The sequence below is a fragment of the Panthera leo genome, chromosome B4, assembly GCF_018350215.1.
Source record: "Panthera leo isolate Ple1 chromosome B4, P.leo_Ple1_pat1.1, whole genome shotgun sequence".
NCBI classification, from domain to species: Eukaryota; Metazoa; Chordata; class Mammalia; order Carnivora; family Felidae; genus Panthera; species Panthera leo.
Genome location: NC_056685.1, coordinates 121,701,108 through 121,718,872, shown reverse-complemented (window position 1 = coordinate 121,718,872; position 17,765 = coordinate 121,701,108). Strand labels below are relative to the sequence as shown.

General features: G+C 41.5%; 1 protein-coding gene and 1 long non-coding RNA gene across 8 annotated transcripts in view; both read right to left on the bottom strand.

The window, feature by feature from the left end:
* DRAM1 (DNA damage regulated autophagy modulator 1) overlaps nucleotides 1-17,385 on the bottom strand; it is a 64,613-nt gene extending 47,228 nt beyond the window's left edge. For 6 of the 7 annotated variants that reach the window (XM_042947521.1, XM_042947520.1, XM_042947522.1 and 3 more), the window contains exon 1: nucleotides 17,165-17,385. In XM_042947521.1, coding sequence (XP_042803455.1) covers nucleotides 17,165-17,295 — 131 coding nt within the window. In that variant the 5' untranslated portion in view covers nucleotides 17,296-17,385. Of the gene's footprint in view, nucleotides 1-5,532; nucleotides 5,620-17,164 lie in introns of all 7 variants that reach the window. The other variant, XM_042947525.1, reaches the window with a different exon arrangement.
* LOC122224995 lies at nucleotides 13,836-17,153 on the bottom strand. The gene is made up of 2 exons (XR_006205054.1): nucleotides 16,816-17,153; nucleotides 13,836-14,175 (listed from the first exon to the last, which is right to left on the bottom strand). It is a non-coding gene; the product is annotated as an uncharacterized LOC122224995 (long non-coding RNA).
* Nucleotides 17,386-17,765: the final 380 nt, after the last annotated feature.

The window sequence follows — 17,765 nt, the reverse complement described above, 5'->3', positions numbered from 1 at the left end:
AATGGTAGTGATGTTTCTCAATAAACCTGATGTGTGTTCATTTTCAATAAGAATTGAATGTGACTATTTTGGGAAAAAGAAGTCTAAAATCAAGTTTGAAAAATCTACTATCTGGATTGTAACTATACATAAACACATCATGTACATTTTTTTAACAATTTGATTTATCCACAAGAGTTTACACTGCTGAAAACAGAATGGTGGAAAGCTGAGCAATATCATTGATACCTATTAGAACCTTATGGAAACAATAGGCATCAAGAATATATTAATTGTGATAAAGTATTTCAATAAAAGATAGTTTCTATAAGACATTTTTCTGGCGCAATCAATTAATCAATTAAATAAGCTGGAAAAAAATAATGAGCTGGAAAGTAGCGTTTGACATGTTCTGTTTTCTATTCATTCATGCCAAAGTTTACATTTTTACATTGTCAAGCTGCTCCCATAAAGCAACAGTTTAAAACTGATGGCAAAAGAGTTCCCAGCATGAAATAATTCATACCAGTTTTAAGTGTTTCCGTGTTTTAAAACAGCTCTGAAATGTAAGTATTGAAAAACTGATCATGTTGAAAAGGCACACTTCAAACTATTTGAGAAATCCCACAAGAAGCCCACGTGTGCAGAAGGCAGCAGGAATCTAAGTTTTGTGCACACTTAATATTTGGAGAGTATAAAGAGGCTAATACTCCCCCTTACAACAAATACTTCTATTCCTAATGATTTCAATCTCAGTGCCACTTGCACCTTTAAGAATCTGGAGGGTTTAGAATCTAACGTTGCCATTTAAATAACCATTTTTCTCCCCAAAGGAATGCTGAGGCAGAGAACACTGCACCATGTGTGGGACGTCCCTCTGAGCACGACAACGTGGGTAAGAAAAGGGGACCGAACCTGTAATGGCAAGAAGGCAGAGACAGCTTATACCCTCCGGCAGCACTTTTGCCCAAAGATTAAATCTCATGTAGAAATCAAGCCTTCCGTCCTTGTCCTCAGGATCTAAAGAGGCAGCTTCCAGGTGAGTTATGCAAGAGTGCTTGCGATCACAGACCTGAGAGAGTAAGCTGCCGCATGCCGGGAAGACTGCTTACTTGTGAAGAAAGGCAAGGAAATGGAGGAGTGAGGAAGATATTTATGAGGATAGGTAGCTGGTGGGAAGAAGGCGCCCTAACAGGAGATAAGTTGACCAGACTCTGGAACTATCTGTCCACTGACAGCAAACCAAGACATATGTCAAGGGCCCAGATGTGCAATCCACATAACAGCAGACATGTGATCTGAAAGGTCAGAATTTCAAGGTGGTATTTTATTCTTATTCATTTGTACATTTAAAACCATACAGGCAAAATCAAAAGTGCTTTGTAAATAGCCATTCCATATGTATTTGTTGAATGAATGAATGACTATCAGTACTGGCAATAATAATAATAAAAAAAAAAAAACCCAAACCTAATAAATACCACGTACTGAGCATTTACTATGGACCAAACATTGTTAGGTGGTCATTATATATCATTTCTTTTTATCCTCAAATCTTGAGGTGAGATTTTATGATTTTTTAAATGTTTATTTTTGAGAGAGACTGTGTAAGCAGGGGAGGGACAGAGAGAGAGGGAGACAGAGGATCCAAGCAGGGTCCATGCTGTCAGCACAGAGCCCAATGTGGGGCTTGAACTCACAAACTGTGAGATCATGATGTGAGCTGAAGTCAGATGCTTAACCAATTGAGCCACCCAGGTGACCCATGAGGTAAGTCTTATTTCAACCCCATTTTACTAAGGAAGAAACTGGTATTAGAGAGGTTATAGAACTTGTTCAAGGTCACAGAGTTATTAAGGAGAGGAATCTATATTCCAATTACTAAACACAAAACAATAGACCCAAAATGGAGTTGCTCATGCTAAGCCCCAAGTCACCAAACTGAGACTTATTTACAGTTTCAGCTCTCCTGGAAATGGAATCTTAAACCAGTCATTGAGGAATCATCTGAACAGCAAGTTGCATAATCTGCCTTATAAGACCCCTGTCTTCCTGTGTAAGGAAAGTAACCTTGCAATAACCAATTGGCTTCTTGCCCAGTATAACTTCCTTGTTCCTGCTCCCTTCTGTCTATAAAAGTCTTTTATTTGTACAACTCCTCAGAGTTCCGTTTGTTTTTGCTTGTTTGTTTGTTTGTTTGTTTGTTTTTAAGGTAGGTTTCACACCTAGTATGGAGCCCAACTCGGGTCTTGAACTCATGGCCCTGAGATCAAGACCTGAGCTGCAATCAACAGCCGGATAGCTCAACTATCTGAGCCACCAAGGCACCCTCTCAGATCTTCTTTCTGTCTGCTAGATTGGATGCTGCCTGATTCATGAATCCATGAATAAAGTTAATAAGATCTTTAAATTTTTGTTCAGTTAAATTTTGTTTTTAATACAATCCAGATATCTGACTCCTTGACTTCTCTGTCTCCCCTGTGCTCTAAAGCAGGCAAGGAATGAAGAATTTAGAAGGATTGGCAGTGGGGGTAGAGAATGAACACTGGTATGCTGGTAAATGTTTAACAACTTGCTCGGAGGGAGTCTGATTTGTAGCATAGGCCAATTTCCATGGTGTAAATACTGCCAACAAGTCAAAGTTCAAGCTACCAAAATGTAGGTTACTAAACATTAAACTGGGAAGAAATATACACAGTTGGCTCCCAGGAGCACATATCAGCTGGCTCCAGCACACCATGGGAATGAACTATGTTGGTAATGAAAAGAGATCATCATGCCCTTCTTATACACCAGGAAAGTGTAAACTAGGCAAGAACTTGTAATTCCTTAAATACCATAATTGAATTGTAAAACATTTTTGACAAATATTTACTGCCATAATTAATCTGATTTTCTTTCAGGATTACTGAGTCCACAGCACCTACCAGTAGTATGTGAGTATCAATGGGCCTACATTCCTAAACTTCGCACTACGACATAGGCAGTGACCATACTACAAAAACAGGAGCAAAATATTAATGCACCGCATTCATAACCAGTTGTTTGATTAAATGCAACCATCTTTAAAATTTTTTTTTTATTTGGCTCCACAAACAACCATGAAATTTATCTGCTCATGAACAAAATATTTAAGGGACACATACTATGCGTTAGATACAATCTGAGTCACAAATTCCCCAATCTATCAGGTAAGAATGGTCAGTTTGTGATTTATTTCCCTTAAGTGACAAAATGGTACCTAACTACATATGGTGAAATTTCGCTCAAGATATTTCAAGAAAACTGTCTAAGCAGCATACGAAAATGTGACACTTCTAGGAACGTTCTTTTTTTAAGATTATTTATTTTGAGAGAGAGAGAGAGTGAGAGGGGCAGAGAGAGAGAGGGAGAAAGAGAGAATTCCAAGCAGGCTCCGCATCGTCAGCATGGAGCCCCACATGGGGCTTGAACTCTTGAACCATGAGATTGTGTGTGACCTGAGCCGAAATCAAAAGTCAGACATTTAATCCACTGAGCCACCCAGGCACCCTGACATTTCTAAGAACTTTTAAAAATAAAAGCCAAATTAAACTATTTGGGACTACCCCAAAATAAAAAGCTTTTGCACAGCAAAGGAAACCATCAATAAACAACCAGGCCCCTTACTGAATGACAGAAGATATTTGCAAATGATATATCCCATAAGGGGTTAATATTCCAAAATATATAAAGAACTTATACAAGTCAACACAAAAAAAATAATAATAATCTGATTAAAAATGGGGACATAAATAGACATTTTTCCAAAAAAGACATACATACGGAAAAGATGTTCAACATCACTCATCATCAGGGAAATTCAAATCAAAACACAATGAGACATCACCCTACACCTGTAAGAAAGACTAGAATTTAAAAGAAATAACAAGTGTCAGTGAGGATGTAGAGAAAAGGGAACCCTCATGTACTGTTGGTGGGAATGTAAACTGGTGCAGCCATTGTGGAAAACAGTATGGAAGTTCCTCAAAAAATTAAAAATAGAATGACCATATAATTCAGCAATTTTACTACTGGGCATTTACCCAAAGAACATGAAAACACTAATTCAAAAAAATATATGCACCCCTATGTTTATCGCAGCATTATTTACAATAGCCAAGATATGGAAGCAGTCCAAGTGTCCAACAATACAAGAATGGATAAAGATGTGGTACACACACACACACACACACACAATGATGCAAAATGGAATGTTACTCAGCCATAAAAAAGAATGGGATTTTACCATTTGTAACAACATCGATGGACCTAGAAGCTTTAATGCTAAGTAAAATAAATAAAAGAAAGACAAATACCATATCATTTCATCCATATATGTTATTTAGGAAACAAAACAAACAAACAAAGAAAAAAGAGACAAACAAAAACACAAACTCTTAACTACAGAGAGAAAACTGGTGGTTGCCAAAGGGGAGGAAGGTGAGGGAATGAGCAAAATAGATAAAAAGTACACTTGTCTTGATGATCACTGAGGAATGCACAGAATTGTTGAATCATTCTATTGTACACCTGAAACTAATATAATACTGTATGTTAATTTTACTTTAATTAAAAAAAAATAGTAGTGGTTGCCCATTATCATTAATAAAAATGAAAGGCTCTTTTACTTTAAATTTTCTTTTCTTTTTTTTTTAATGCTTATTTATTTTTGAGAGAGAGAGAGAGAGAGAGAGAGACAGACTGTGAATGGGGGAGGAGCATAGAGAGAGATGGAGACACAGAATCCGAAGCAGGCTCCAGGCTCTGAGCTGTCAGCACAGAGCCCAATGTGGGGCTCAGTCCCATGAACTATGAGATCATGACCTGAGCCAAAGTCAGATGCTTAACCAACTGAGCCACCCAGGCATCCCATCTTTCATTTTTAATTCTTACTCTTAATTAAATTTTCATGTTTTTAGGGACATTATCCAGTAAAATTTTAAAGGAATATACTTATTTGGTTTGTTCTTTTTAATTTTTTTTTAACGTTTATTCAATTTTGAGAGAGACAGAGAGACAGAGTGCAAGCAGGGGAAGGGCAGAGAGAGAGGGAGACACAGAATCCAAAGAGGGCTCCAGGCTTGGAGCTGTCAGCACAGAGCCCAAAGTGGGGCTCGAACTCACAAACTGTAAGATCACGACCTGAGCTGAAGTTGGCCCGCTTAACCAACTGAGCCATCCATGCGCCGCTAGGCTCTTTTACTTTAAAATGTTCTTTTAAGTCTTTCAGTCTCTGAGCTAATATGTGACATCATTAATAAATACTGCATCACATCTTCTGCCTGATATTGGAATCCAGATGAGTGTAACACCAAGGGGTACCAAGAGAAACTATGGGTAGACTCTTTTCATTTTTAATTGTTTTAAGCTCAAACTAAATGATCTCATTGCACAAAGGCAGAGGTAGTGGTCAGCACAGCTATACTTGGGTACTGATTCAGGAAACTGGAGAATGAGTAAGAGGTGAAACCAACTGCCTCCCAACCCTACCTGATAGTCTCCCCACCCAATTCCCACCACATAGTCCTGTACCTCATGACTTAAGCAACAGGGTTCTGGCCCTGCCAGGTCCCAGCTCCTCCTCACATGCTTCCTTGTAAATGAGGTACTTCCTGGAAGCTGCAACCAGGACAGAAAGTAATTGTTCATTTGCATGAGGCTTAGAAGCTGTTGAGGCTGTTGTGTGTAGCTGGTTGTTTCTAGATTAGGATTGTGTCTAAGTAATCGGTTTACATCTACATTTCCTGTATTTACATTTCTACAAATTAAGTTCACCATGGAAAATTCCAAGTTGTTTGTCTAATATCCTTCTCCAGACTAATTTATGATGCTATACCAGGGCATAATCACTTGATGCTGAGAGGAGTGAAAACAATGCAAAGAAGACCCACATGATAATATAAGCCGAGCTACACTCCAAAGTCTGGGGTCACGGTTTATCTGGGGAACTGATAACATGATAACATGCTGATAATGCACAAAATTATCTGCCCAGAATGAGGCTTATTAGACTGCCCTAAAATTCTAGGCCCATTTTTGGTAAACTGATCAGGACTTAGAACCTGAAGACACTAAATGCACCAATAAAAAGGGGACCATACTTGTTTTATCTTCACAATATTTAAATATAACATTTGAAGGAAAGAAGTGTGATAATAAAGTCATTACATTTTATTAGATATTTTTAATTGTTAGGACTTTTAGCAGCTGTGTTTGCTCATGATTATTCTACAGTGGGAGGCACCATACAGCTATATTAACCATTTTTATTTTATTTATCTATTTTTAAAGATTTTATTTTAATTAATTTCTCTGCCCAACACAGGGCTCGAACTTACAACCCTGAGATCATGAGTCACGTGCTCTACGGATTAAGCCAGCCAGGTGCCCCTATATCAACCATTTTTAAACTCGAAAAGAATTTCCTACTCATAAAAGCAAACAACTTGCTCTCCTCTCACCCCACCCACATGCAAATTGTTCCCCTTTCTATTAATTGTTCATCCTCTTTGTTCACAACATTTTTTTTAATTGTTAAGTATCTCTTAGAGGTCAGGAATGGTGCCAGGTGATGGGGATACAAAGATGAAAAAACATAACTAACCTTCAAGAAGCTTATCAACTAACAAAAAATTCAAAGATACACTGATTTAACACAGAGTTACTGATTGCCTTCAACCCAACCGACAATTTTGTAGGCATGGTGAATGTAGTGACAAATAAAACAGAAAAAGTCCCTCCTTCATGGAACTTACATTCTGTGGAGGGCAACAAAAATAGTCTAGGGTGGGGGTGCCTAGGTGACTCAGTGGGTTGAACATCCCACTCTTGATTTTGGCTCAATTCATGATCCCAAGATTGTGGGATCGAATCCTGTGTTGGCTTTAGGCTGAGCATGGAGCCTGTTCAAGATTCTCTCCCTCTGCCCCCTCCCCCACTCCTCTCTCACACTCCCTCCCTCTCTCTCTCTCTCTCTCAAAACAAAGGCCGGGGCAGGGGTGGGGGGGCACCTGGGTGGCTCAGTCGGTTAAGCCTCCAACTTCAGCTCAGGTCGTGATCTCACTGTTTGTGAGTTCGAGCCCCGCGTTGGGTTCTGTGCTGACAGCTCAGAGCACGGGCCTACTTCAGATTCTGTGTCTCCCTCTCTCTCTGCCCCTCCCCTGCTCACGCCTCTGTCTCTCTCCCAAATATAAATAAACATTAAAAAAATTTTTTTTTAAATTGGGGCACCTGAGTGGCTCAGTTGGTTAAGCATCTGACTCTTGACCTCAGCTTAAGTCATGATCTCATGGTTCATGAGTTCAAGCCCCCAATTGGGCAGCACAGAACCTCTTGGGATTCTGTCTCCCTCTCTCTCTGCCCCTCCCCACTTTCTCTCTCTCTCTCTCTCTCTCTCTCTCTCAATAAAAATAAACTTAAAAAAAATAGGTTAGATCTGTTTTAAAAAAATGTCCAGGGTGATGAATGCTATCAAGAAAAGGAAAGTTGGATAAGAAAACCGAGAGAGAGTGGTGCTCTGCCTACTTGAGACAGAGTAATCTGAGAAGGCACTTGAACAAAGGTCTGGATGAAATGGAATATTTGGGCCAGGAAATTTACAAGCAGATAAACAATAAAGTCAAAGGCCTTAAGGTGGCAATATGTCAGTAGCTGCAAGGAAGCGGGTGTGGCTGGAGGGGAGTGAGCAAGAACATGTGTGTATATGGGGGAGGGCATCACGGAGGGCCCCAGGGTCACGGTAAGGACTCTGACTGTTATTCTAAGTTGATGAGAAGCCATTGAGAGCTGAGCACAGGGAAGTGATATGAAGTTGATTGATGTTTTTAAAGGATGTTGTGAAAAGGCTGTAGAGAGGCAAGCATGGACCAAAGAGACCGTTAGAAAGCTATTTCAGTAGTTTGTCAAGAGATGACAGTGGCTCAGACCAGGATGGTAATGAAACCGGAGGTGATAAGACATCAGATTTGGGAAGTTTTCCGAGAGGAGTCTTTAGGAAACTACCCCTGCTTGTATTACAGCTACTAATATTACATAAGAAATTTTAAAATTAACATTTCCTCAGCACTCACACTCAGCCAGGCACATCTTATTTGGTCTTCACAGCTTCACAAGGAAAGTACTTATTACCTCCAACTTAAAGATGAGGAAGGTGAGTCTTAGAAAAGTAATTCACTCAAGGTCACATGGATAGTACATAGGAAAACCAAGCCATGCATCTAGAGCTGTCTAATTTCTTTAAATATTTTTTTTAGGTTCATTTATTTATTTTGAGAGGCAGAGAGAGAGTGGGGGAGGGGCAGAGAGAGAGGGAGACAGAGAATCCCAAGCAGGCTCCACACTGTCAGCACAGAGCCCGATGTAGGGCTCAAACTCACAAACTGTGAGATGATGACCTGAGCCGAAACCAATAGTTGAACGCTTAACCAACTGAGCCACCCAGGTGCCCCTAGAGCTAATTTCAATGCACACAACTTAGGAACTCTACTCCGCTGTGCATCTTATGTTAGAGAGAGAGAGATCACATGCATGCCTGAGCACGAATGGGAGAGGGACAGAGAGAGAGAGGGAGAGAGAGAATCTTAAGCAGACTCTGTGCTGTCAGTGCAGAGCCTGATGCAGGGTTCGATATCACAACTGTGAGATCATAACCTGAGCCGAAATCAAGAGTCAGATGATTCTTGATTGAGCCACCCAGGAGCCACCCAGGAGCCCCATTTACATTTCTTTTTATGAAAACCTATCATTTCCATGTGAGTTTACGGTGCTGCATATCTACAGCCAGGTTTGCATCAGCTATTTCTTCTGGAGCCTTTAGTAAGTTATCCTTGGCATGCACTATGTCTACAATACATACACTTAATGGACTGAAATGTAATTACTGTCAGGTAAAGAGAAATGTTGAGTAGAGCACTCTATTTTTTAAGTTGAAATTGAGACCTTACAAGCTGTCAGCCTTGCAGAGGTCGGACTTCTGAGCAATACTTTACTGACTTTTTAGAAGTGAGAATAACAGAAGAAAACATTCACAACTTTATTTTTCAATGAAAAAAAAAAAAGAATTTTATGTCATCAAATGACAATGGAAAACTTAAACAGAGGAGAAATTACATATGTTTATAGTTGATTCAGAAGCTGAACAACACTGCATCCATCACCTCAATTAATTCTGGAGCTGTGAAAGTTTGGGATCTTCACTGTTCTTACTATGCTTAGGATTAACTAATTTGGGTAATGCTTTTTTTGAAGAAAATGTGAAACTATATCATTTCAAGGATGATACTTTTCTAGCGAAAAGTTTTCAATGGCAAGCCTGCTTTTTCATCCTCATGACACCATGGCCTAGAGATACTATGAAGTAATAATCACTCCACTGTAAAGACTCAAGTATCATTAACATCATGTCAGAATATGTGCCTTTATACACACAGACCTCATTATCTGATTATTTATTATCCCAGTCCCCATTATTTTGGTTGAAATGGAAGCAAAAGTCACCATTGCCTGAAATTCAATGTAGTTAGCAATCAAAAAAGCCATTTAGGCAAAAAGTCATCAAAAATTATGTGGGTAGAAATAAAAATTATATGGATATACACACACCACAAGCATATAAATGTATGTACATTTATTTGCATACCTGTTGACATAGGCCAAGACTGTTATGTGAGTACCACTCCACTGTGTGTCTTCCTGGCATATGAGCCACACCTGCTATGAATCATTGCATTTCTAGCTATGGTCTCTTTAAAGTGGGAGGAGATCTTAAAGATACTTTTGAAGCAATTTGAGTGCAGAATCCTAAGGTTTTTTTTTAATTGTTTTTTGTAAATCTTTACATTTGTCATAAACACTACTAAACAGACTGTAATTTTTTGACAACTTATGTCTTTTGAATCTTCCCAAAGCATTCAACTGAGTTTTCTTAAAAATTAGAATTCTTTTGGGGCGCCTGGGTGGCTCAGTCGGTTAAGTGTCCGACTTTGGCTCAGGTCATGATCTCGCGGTTCGTGGGTTCGAGCCCCGTGTTGGGCTCTGTGCTGACAGCTCAGAGCCTGGAGCCTGCTTCAGATTCTGTGCCTCCTGCTCTCTCTGCCCCTCCCATGCTCATGCTCTGCTCTCTCTGTCTCTCAATAATAAATAAATGTTAAAAAAATTTTTTAAAAATTAGATTTCTTTTTTTTTTGCATTTACAGACCAACAGTTTATATGGGTTGAGTTAAATCACACAATTACAATAATATATATATTTTTTATTTACTTTATAAATAATATGTAAAATATATATATTTATTTATTTATATGTGTGTGAATACATACATATATATATATATGTATATATACATATAGCTGGCAAAAACACATTTGGGAACAAACACAGCTGGTATTAAATAAGTATACAAAAAAACAGGTGAGAGAAGACAGCAAGACACCCAGAGAGTGGTCAGCACTGGGAAAGACTTTCAGGGACCAGTGGCTTCGGGTCAGTGTATTTTTCAGAGAATGAGGTGATCAGTTAACCCAGAAAGTTGATAGAGGTTGGTTAAGAAAACTTCTACTACAGGGGCACCTGGCTGGATAGAGTATGCAACTCTTGACCTCGGGGTTGTGAGTTTGAGACCCATGTTGTGTGTAGAGATTACCTACATAAATAAAAATTTTTTTTTAAATTAAATTTAATCAAAAAAAAAAAAAGAAAACTTCTGCTATAATCACAAATAAGCCTACTACTCATAAAATTAGCCCTCAACCAAATGTCCCTTCCTACTTAACACTAGCATCTATCCAGACTACTGTGGACTGGTCCCTTGATAATACTAATAATATTAAGTGCTTACAGAGAACTTTTGTTCTTGGACCAGGGTGTTAATGAGTTCTAAGTGAGTTCACATGTTAACTTATGAGGGGGGTGCTATTATTAACCCAGAGAAAAGCAGAGGGAATTCAATTAACTAATCCAGGGTCCTATAGTTGGGGACACATGGTGGAGTTGTATTCTAACCAAAGTTGCCTGCTCCAAAGTTGTTCCCTTACCCACCACACTATGCTCCTTTCTCTGTATGATTATCAAAGATAGTAAATATTCAACAGTGTAACATGCAGAATTTCATGAAGTTGACAGAAATCGTGTTGGAGAACAGCTAGAACAGCAGCCCAAGTTAATGAACAGTGAGCACTGGCAGAATCAGTTAACAATTGAAGGGAAGCTGACAAGATTAACAGGCACAACTAAAGCAGGCCCATCTGGGGTAAATTATCTTGGCGGTCAACCAATATTTACTAAGCACCTACTACGTGTCCGACACTGTCATACATGGTAGGGAAGCAACAATGAACAAACTCTAAATCTCTACCCTCATGAAACATATTTTGTGTGAAAAACACAATAATCAAGATCAATTTCCTTACATGCAGACTAAGAATGGTCATTGGAAAAAAAAAAAAAAAGAATGGTCATTGGGGAAACTGAAGTCATAAAACATTTCTGCAAAAATGAACCTCTTCATATCTCCCTTCAAAAGACAAAAGTGAAATCAAGGACTTCATAACACACAATCATAAGACTATTCTTGAAAAAAGTATATATTATTCACTTAAAAAATCCACACCCGAATCATTTTAAGATTTTTGTTTATTACAAGAATTTTGTCCTTTCATTGTTTTGTTATTACAAAATGTGTTCATTATAATGAATTTTGTTCATTATTAGAACTAGCACCTAACTGTGATTATGACCTAAATTTTGTGATTGTTAACCAAGTGAAAGGTAAAATAATTTCCCTAATTTTTAGATTCATTTTTGGAGTTAAATACCCAACCTCTTTTCCTTTGTTTACTATGCCATTTTGGTCTCCCTTTTAAGGTGACTTAATTCTAGGTGACCCGGTTTTCTGCCACCAACCCCTGAGTAGGTTTGTGGTCGTGACGAGGAACAATGGGAGTGGCCAAAGGCCACAATCTACTCAGCAAACAGTACTTGCACAAAAAGTGAGATTAGGTTAATAAAAAGCAACCAGGATGCAGAACTGGCAAAACTTTGAAAATAAAGAGCTAGAGAATACTCTGGAAGCATGAAACACAGGCCAAAGAAGATGTAAAAGAGAGTGGCTTGGGGCGGCACCTGGGTGGCTCAGTGGTTAAGCATCTGACTCTTGATATCAGCCCAGGTCATGATCTCTCAGTCATGAAATTGAGCCAGGCTTCACACTGAGCATGGAGCCTGGTTGGGATTCCCTTTGCTTCTTTTTCTGCTCCTCCCCTGCTTGTCTTCTCTCTCTCTCTCTCTCTCTCTCTCTCCCTCAAAATAAATAAATAAACACTTAAAATAAAAAAATAAATAAAAGAAAGTGGCTTATTGGCTGGAAGGAATTAATATGTAAAGTTGATTCACGATAGCCTGGGAGATTTGGTTACAAAGGGAATGTAAGAAACTATAACAAATTAAACATGATTGTGCTCAAGAATGTGGGTGTGGCCTTGTAAAAATTTAAACTAATCCTTTGAGGTTGACTTTAACTTGTCCTCAGTTTTGATATCTTTGCATTAATAGTTTCATAATACAGAAGCATTGCACTATGCTATTCCAGCTTGTTAAATTTAGTGGTTGTTTGAATCACATCTTTCTAATTCGATTTTCGGTAGGAAACCAAGCCATGTGGCTAAAACATAAATACATAAAATAAGGCATGCCAGGTATGGGAATGTTACGTTTGGGAGAAACTGGGTAAAAGACACATGAGATCTTTCTGTATTATTGTTTTATTACTACATGGAAATCTCCATTTATCTCAAAATAAGAGGATTAATTTAAAAAGGGTGGCACAAGGTCTTATTCCCACTCTCTTTTCCAACTGCTAAACTCTAAGTGGCCAGGACCTCCTCCCTCGATCATACACAAACCACTTTTATTAGTTTCTTTATGCAAGCAAATACAAACATACACTATTACTCCCTCCACCCTCTAACCCCTCTCACCCCCACCCACTAATAGTGGCATATTTTGCTCTGCATCTTGCTTTTTTCCATGTAACAATGTATTGGAGATTTTTGCATACCAATGTATTAATTTAAAAAGAGTATTCTAGGGACGCCTGGGTAGCTCAGTCGGTTAAGCATCTGATTTCGGCTCAGGTCATGATCTCACGGTTCGTGAGTTCAAGCCCCATGGGGGACACTGTGCTGACAGCCCTGAGCCTGGAGCCGGCTTCAGATTCTTTGTCTTCTCTCTCTTCCCCTTCCCTGCTCACGCTCTGTCTCTCTCTCTCTCTCAAAAAAAAAAAAAAAAAAGACGAGGTGCCTGGGTGGCTCAGTCAGTTAGGTTAAGTGTCCGACTTTGGCTCAGGTCATGATCTCACGGTTCATGAGTTTGAGCCCCACATCAGGCTCTGTGCTGACAGCTCGGAGCCCGGAGCCTGCTTCAGATTCTGCATCTCCTTCTCTCTCTGCTCCTCCCCCATTCACGCTCTGTCTCTCTCTCTCTCAAAAATAAATAAAATATAAAAACAAATTTAAAAAAATTAAGAAAAAAAAGAGTATTCTATATAGACAGGGCTTTCCTTTGAGATATTCTTTGGATAAACCATATTTATTTAGCCAGTCCTCCCTGATGGAAATCTGCATTGCTTCATCCTTTTGTTATTAAAAGTAATGCTATAAGTACCCTTGCAGATATATTTTTGTCATCTTGATAGATGCCAAGTGCCTCCATAGAGACTGAATCTATTTACATTCCCAACAGCACATATGAAAGCCTGTTTCCCCTAAGTCTCACCAATATCAATACCAATGTTATCAAACATTTAGTTTTCTGCTGATCCAATCATGAAAAATGACATCAGTGAGTTTTAATTTGAATTTTTATCCCATTCATGAGGCTGAGCATCTTTCTATATGTCTAAAAGCTATTTGCTCATTTAACCAATATGCTGAAGAATAACAATGTTACAAGAAGATTTGTGATGAGAAAGCTGAGTTTGAATGTCATATTGGAAAAAGGTCCTCCCAGGATTATGGTTCTTATTTAAAATGCAATGGCTCTTAAAGTGTTCAACGTTGTTAAGAAATTCCAGAACATCAGATTGGTTGAACAATGTCATCATGTAAAAGGGGATCATCCTGAATACATCCATATCGCTGATCAATGACCAATGACCTTATCATCCCTAAAGGGATATTGCCCTAGGGGAAAAAAATAACAATATCAATAGTGAATGCCCAAGAAATATGAATTCAACAAATATCAAAAGCCTTCATGGATCTTACATTCCAGTGAGGGAAGACTGATAATCAAAGTTAAGGGGCACCCGGGTGGCTTATTTAGTTAAGAGACCGACTCTTGATTTCAGTTCAGATCATGATCTCACCATTCATGAGTTTGAGCCCTGTAGCAGGTCAGCAGGGAGCTTGCTTGGGATTCTTTCTCTCCCTCTCTCTCTGCCCCTCCCTTGCTCATGCATGCACTTGCTGTCTCTCTCTCAAAATAAATAAATAAACATTAAAAAAATCAGTTAATCATAGAGTTTGTTGCAAGATGATAGATGATGCTATGGTGAATAATTAGACTAGATATGGGGGATCAGCAACACTAGCGTGCAATTTTATTTTATTATTTTTTTAAATGTTTATTTCTTTTTGAGAGAGAGAGCACGAGTGCGGAAGGGGCAGAGAGAGAGGGAGACAGAATTCGAAGCAGGCTCCAGGCTCTGAGCTGTCAGCACAGAGCCCGATGTGCGGCTCAAACTCACAAACTGAGAGACCATGACCTGAGCCAAAGTCAGATGCTTAACTGACTGAGTCACCCAGGCCCCCCACATACAATTTTAAATAGGGCAATAGGCTTTACCAATATTTGAACAGAGGAGGAGGTAAAGGAGAAAGCCTGACAGTACCTGGAGGAAGGTACTCCATCTGGCAGAGGAACAGTCAAGGCAAAGGTCATGAGGAGGTGGTGTGCCTGACATGATCAAGACACAGGAAGGTGGGCCAGTGTGCTTGGAGGGAAGTGGAGGGAATGAGGGTAAGGCAAAACAGGAGACAAGGACAGTAGAGATAAGTTATAGGAGATAAGATCGAACATTGCTGGGGCCAAATGGATAAACCTGGTGTTATTCCCATCACTTCTTGCTCTTAATCTAAATCTTGCCTTTGCCTCAATGACTTGGTTTTCTAGGAGGGACAGAGATGATCTAGTGCTCTAGCTGCTCAAGTAGGCAGGAGAGCAGACAACCTAAACCGCCCCCCACCCCCTACCCCAGCACATGTGGACAAGTGCTTTATAGGCTGTTGGCTCCGGCAACAAGGTGACCATCTTCAGCCTTTTTCTCCTGTAAACCTGCTTTTCCTGAAGGCTTCCTTTCCTTGTTGAATTTAACACCTGCTCTTTGGACTGTCTGTGATTTGAGCATCTCACAAGTGGTTCGCCTTGTCAGCTCATTTCCCCATTTCTGAACGTCTTCCATTTCAAGTTCACCTTGGGGTGCTATGAATCACAACTACCTCGGACATCTCCACAAAGACTCAAGCTCTGCCTCTCACCCCTTCACCAATAAGTACCAAATATTATCTGTTCCTGACCTTTATATCCAGGACAAACACAGCTACTATTTTCTCAATAAAAAGCATTGTAGGGAGAGAAACTCTTCCCTTTTACAGGAGTCCAAGAGGATCTATCCCACTTCAGAATCAAGAGAAACCAGACAAAGCCATGTGGGACTGAGATGAGCCATGAGAAACCAAGTCCAGGTTTCCGCAGGGTTCAAGGCCTGATGGGAAAGTCTCCTTGATGCATGGAACACTTCTTAAGTGGGCAAAACCACTGTTAACTGCAGATTTGCTTTTCTGCACTATTCTCCACATTGCTTTCTTCTTTGCTTCAAACTCTAGTCTCCTCTTGCCTCACCTTCTTTGTTTCCCCTTCCTGGCCCACAAACATAACAGAACGTTGCTCACCACGCAGCATGGCTGCAGGAGGGAGAGGCCCTACAATCTCTATAACCATCAAGTGGTAACAAACCTTGGTTGTCACCAACTTTACTATTCCCTCACCAACCAATGCAGGTTACACCACTTGGATAAAGATGGATCCTTCTAATGTTTAAGGAAGGCCCATTGCCATGGTCTAGGCACAGAGCTGGGAGGCATTTGAAAAGGATCAAGACCGGGGCGCCTGGGTGGCTCAGTCGGTTGGGCGTCCAACTTCAGCTCAGGTCACGATCCGTCCGTGAGTTCGAGCCCCGCGTCGGGCTCTGGGCTGATGGCTCAGAGCCTGGAGCCTGCTTCCAATTCTGTGTCTCCCTCTCTCTCTGCCCCTCCCCCGTTCATGCTCTGTGTCTCTCTGTCTCAAAAATAAATATTTTTTAAAAAATTAAAAAAAAAAAAAAAGAAAAGGATCAAGACCTCCTGGGCACCAATGAAGTGACCCTCAAGAAAGGTAGAGGCCAAAACTCACCAAAAAAATCCCCAAAACCAAAAAACAAACAACAACAAAATGGTACAATGGCAACACAAAAGATGTCATAAGCTGCTGATAATTTGAGGGCTCTGACTTTGGGGGTGCAGTATCCAAAGGGATCTTAGGCAGCTCCATCCAGGAATGCTTAAGCCTGACTCCCAAATCCTTGGAAGTGAGACAAAGTGTTGCTTTTGGCATGGGACGGACTTGGGCGTGAATTCCACTTCCATCATTTCTAACTGTGACATCAGTGTCATATTGATGATATTTCAACATCTGCTTAAACTTGGTTTCCTTGTATGAAAAATAGTCGGACATCCATCACGAGGATGCTGGGAAGGAAGCATGTGAGCTGTTTTAGCACACACCTGAATCTGCCTCTTAACACACTCAATAAATGGCATCCATCAGGACCCATTCTTCCTTCAATACCGCCCAAGAAGCATCTTCCAGGGATTCTGTCCCACAGTCCGTCGGAAGTTCTACCGTCTGTCCTGGGCCCCTCCCGACGCCACTGGGTTCAGTGTTCAGGGTAAAGTCAGAACCGCCGGGCTCTGCACCCGCGGGCTCCCTACCGGTCCCGGCCGCCAGGAGCGCGCTCCCCCGCGTCGTCGGACCTGGGTCTGTCCGCGGGACGGCTGGGTCCGGACCCTTTCCACCGCAGCGACAACGCCGCCCTCTCTGCCCGGCCCCGGGCCCCCGCCGCCCAGCCCTCACCTGATGTAGGGGAGGAAGGGGTTGACGTGCCCCGAGAGCACCGCGACCACGTAGGAGATGATGAAGGCGGCGGACGACCAGGTCACCAGAAGAAAGGGCACGAAGGCCATTCCCCTCAGGAAGCACAGCATCGCGCCGCCGCCGGGAGGGCGCTGCGCCCGGCGGGGCCCGGCGCGGGACGCGGGGCGCGGGAGTCGCGCACGTGCTGGCCCGCAGGCGGCGGCCGGACGGGAGGCTCCGCGACGGCGGGGCAGGCCCGGCCTCAGACGGAGGAAGGCGCGGAGAGCCCAGCGAGGCGGCGGGCGGCGAGGCGGCCGGCCGGGGGTGGGTGGGGCGCGGGCGGCCCGGGCTTGTTGCGAAACCGGTGAAGTCACAAAACGGCGGCCCCCGCGGGCTTGGAGGCGCGCGGCGACCTCCTCGCGGCGCCGGACTCCTTTCGCTTTTGGTTCGGACTCGGCGGGGGTCGGCGCGGGAGGGCGGGGATGCCCGGGGCCGTCCCAGCCGGCCCGGCCTCCGCAGCTCTTGAGCAACTCGGGAGAAACGATCAGGACCTCCCGGGCCCTCCTCCTTCCCTCGGGGTTTCCGGGATGCTGGGCCTCGA